The sequence below is a fragment of the Pteropus vampyrus genome, unplaced genomic scaffold, assembly GCF_000151845.1.
Source record: "Pteropus vampyrus isolate Shadow unplaced genomic scaffold, Pvam_2.0 Scaffold338, whole genome shotgun sequence".
Lineage (NCBI taxonomy): Eukaryota > Metazoa > Chordata > Mammalia > Chiroptera > Pteropodidae > Pteropus > Pteropus vampyrus.
In genome coordinates this window covers 99,061-101,090 of record NW_011889119.1, presented here as the reverse complement: position 1 = coordinate 101,090, position 2,030 = coordinate 99,061, and the positions used below count along the sequence as shown (strand labels likewise).

General features: G+C 67.9%; 1 protein-coding gene across 1 annotated transcript in view; it reads left to right on the top strand.

The window, feature by feature from the left end:
• Positions 1 to 2,030, top strand: part of ARHGEF10 (Rho guanine nucleotide exchange factor 10) — an 80,984-nt gene that overhangs the window by 35,948 nt on the left and 43,006 nt on the right. Inside the window, exon 10 of the mRNA XM_023522320.1 lies at positions 975 to 1,089. Coding sequence (XP_023378088.1) covers positions 975 to 1,089 — 115 coding nt within the window. The remainder of the gene's footprint in view (positions 1 to 974; positions 1,090 to 2,030) is intronic.

The window sequence follows — 2,030 nt, the reverse complement described above, 5'->3', positions numbered from 1 at the left end:
CCCCTGGGCCGGCAGCGGGGCCTCCGCCCGCGGCTTTGCGTCAGCGTCCGGCCGGGAGCTGGCCCTGAGGTCCATCTGGGCGCTCGGGCAGGGGAGGGCAGGCCCGTGGGGGTGACACAGGTGAGCTGGCCGTGGTGCCGGGACCGCCCCTCTGTGGGGGTCCTCAGGAGGCCGGCGGCCAGCGTTTGCGGGCTCGCTCAGGAGGCCCGGCCTCGGCCCGCGAGGGGCTGGCTGCGTCTTCTCTGAAGGAAGAATCACGCTGCCCGTGGCCAGCGCGTCAGACGTTAGGCTCTCGAAGAAGCGGAAGTGTCAGTAGCTCACCGGCGCCGTCCTCGGCGGCTTCCGGGCGCTGCTGGCCGTGCACGTGGCCGTCCACCGAGGCCCCCGCCTGGGGCAGCCCAATCACCTGACTCCCGCGACCGGCACGCTCTTTGTGACTCTCCAGCCCCTCACTGGGCTGCCCCTCTGCCCGGCACTCGACTCCTCCGTCTGCCCCTGGAGTGGGCACAGGCGGCTCTGTGGGGTGCGCGGGCCCTGTGAGCCCAGGGCTGGCCGCCACGGGGCTCAGGAAGGAGCCGGCGGGGCGCAGTGGCCGGCGGGCTGGGGCTGGTCTCGGTCACTTCTGTCATTTCCTGTGACTTGCCACGTACCAGCTGTGGGCTGATTGTCTGCCTGCAAGGCCCACGAAGCCGTGTCCGCACGTGATCACGATACAAACCAGGATGAGTTTTAAACATGGCGGGGAACTTTGTAGCCACGCCAAAGGGGGACTCTTTTCAAAGTATGTTTTTCCTTTTTTTTATAAAAAAAAAAATCAGACCCAAAGCAAGCAGCGCAGACCACATGCCCACGTCCGAAAGCCGGTTTCAGGCGACGTTTCGTGACCGAGCTACTTGACAGTATTCTTTTAAAACAGACGGGGAGCGGGCGCGGGCCGGTGTGGACCGCCGCACATCTCCACGCCCCCCCCGCAGGTGCAGAAGCTCATGCGGGCGGCCAGGGAGGGCACGAAGGACGGGCTGGAGAGGACGAAGGCCGCCGTGAAGAGGGGCCGCTCCTTCATGAGGACCAAGCCCTTCGTCTCCCAAGGTCTGTGGCCGCAGGCGGCTGGTCGCCAGGGCCCCGCCAGGCGGGGGGCGGGGCTTCCCGAGGCCGAGGGCGCTGGGAGGGCTGGGGGGCCGTCCCAGGGGGCACAGGCAGCAGGCAGCGGTGGACTAAGCGAGCTCCGCAGGGACCCCACCTGCTGTCCCCTCCCAGGTCCTGGGCCACTGCCCCTCCCTCCCCTTCCCAGGGGCTCCATCCGTCCCCCCCAAGCCCTCGGGGACTGGGTCAGCGAGCTTGTTCACAGCCCGGGCGGCGTGCTTGCTGTGTGCCAGGCCCCCCACCCCCGGTCTGGGCGTCGTCCCGTGGGGCCCGAAGCCCGATGCTCAGAGGGACACATTCTGAGCAGGGACATCGGAACCTCTCCCCTGGTGGGACGGTTTGGGGTGACTCCAGAATTTCGGGTCTCACTAAGGGGCCTCAGACCCACATGTTCAGCTTGGCCACGAGCCAAGGACGCTTCTGTGCACTGACGCGTGACAGGAACCCGTTCACGCCCGGGGAGCCGAGAGCGCGTGGTGCAGCCTGGCTCGGCGGCCCTGATGTGCGCGGTGCAGCCTGGCTCGGCGGCCCTGATGTGCGCGGTGCAGCCTGGCTCGGCGGCCCTGATGTGCGTGGCGCATCTGCGGACACGCAGTTCCGTTTCTCCCGGCGCTGCAGCACGCACAGCGGTGTTGACGGCAGGCGGCCTGCTCACCGTGCCTGGGGATCACTTTAAAGCCGCCCGGTGCCTCGAGGACTGGCCCAGGAAGACTGTCATTGGAGCTAAAGTCAGCAGCCTGTACAAACTCAGTCCTAACGAGGTCTTCAGCCTCTCAGGACGGAGGGAAGTGGGCAGCGTCCCCAGGGTGACCTGGCGAACGGACGGGCCCGTGGGTTCTGACGGAGCTCGTGCCCTGACGACGTGCCGGCCGCACGCCCGCGGCCCA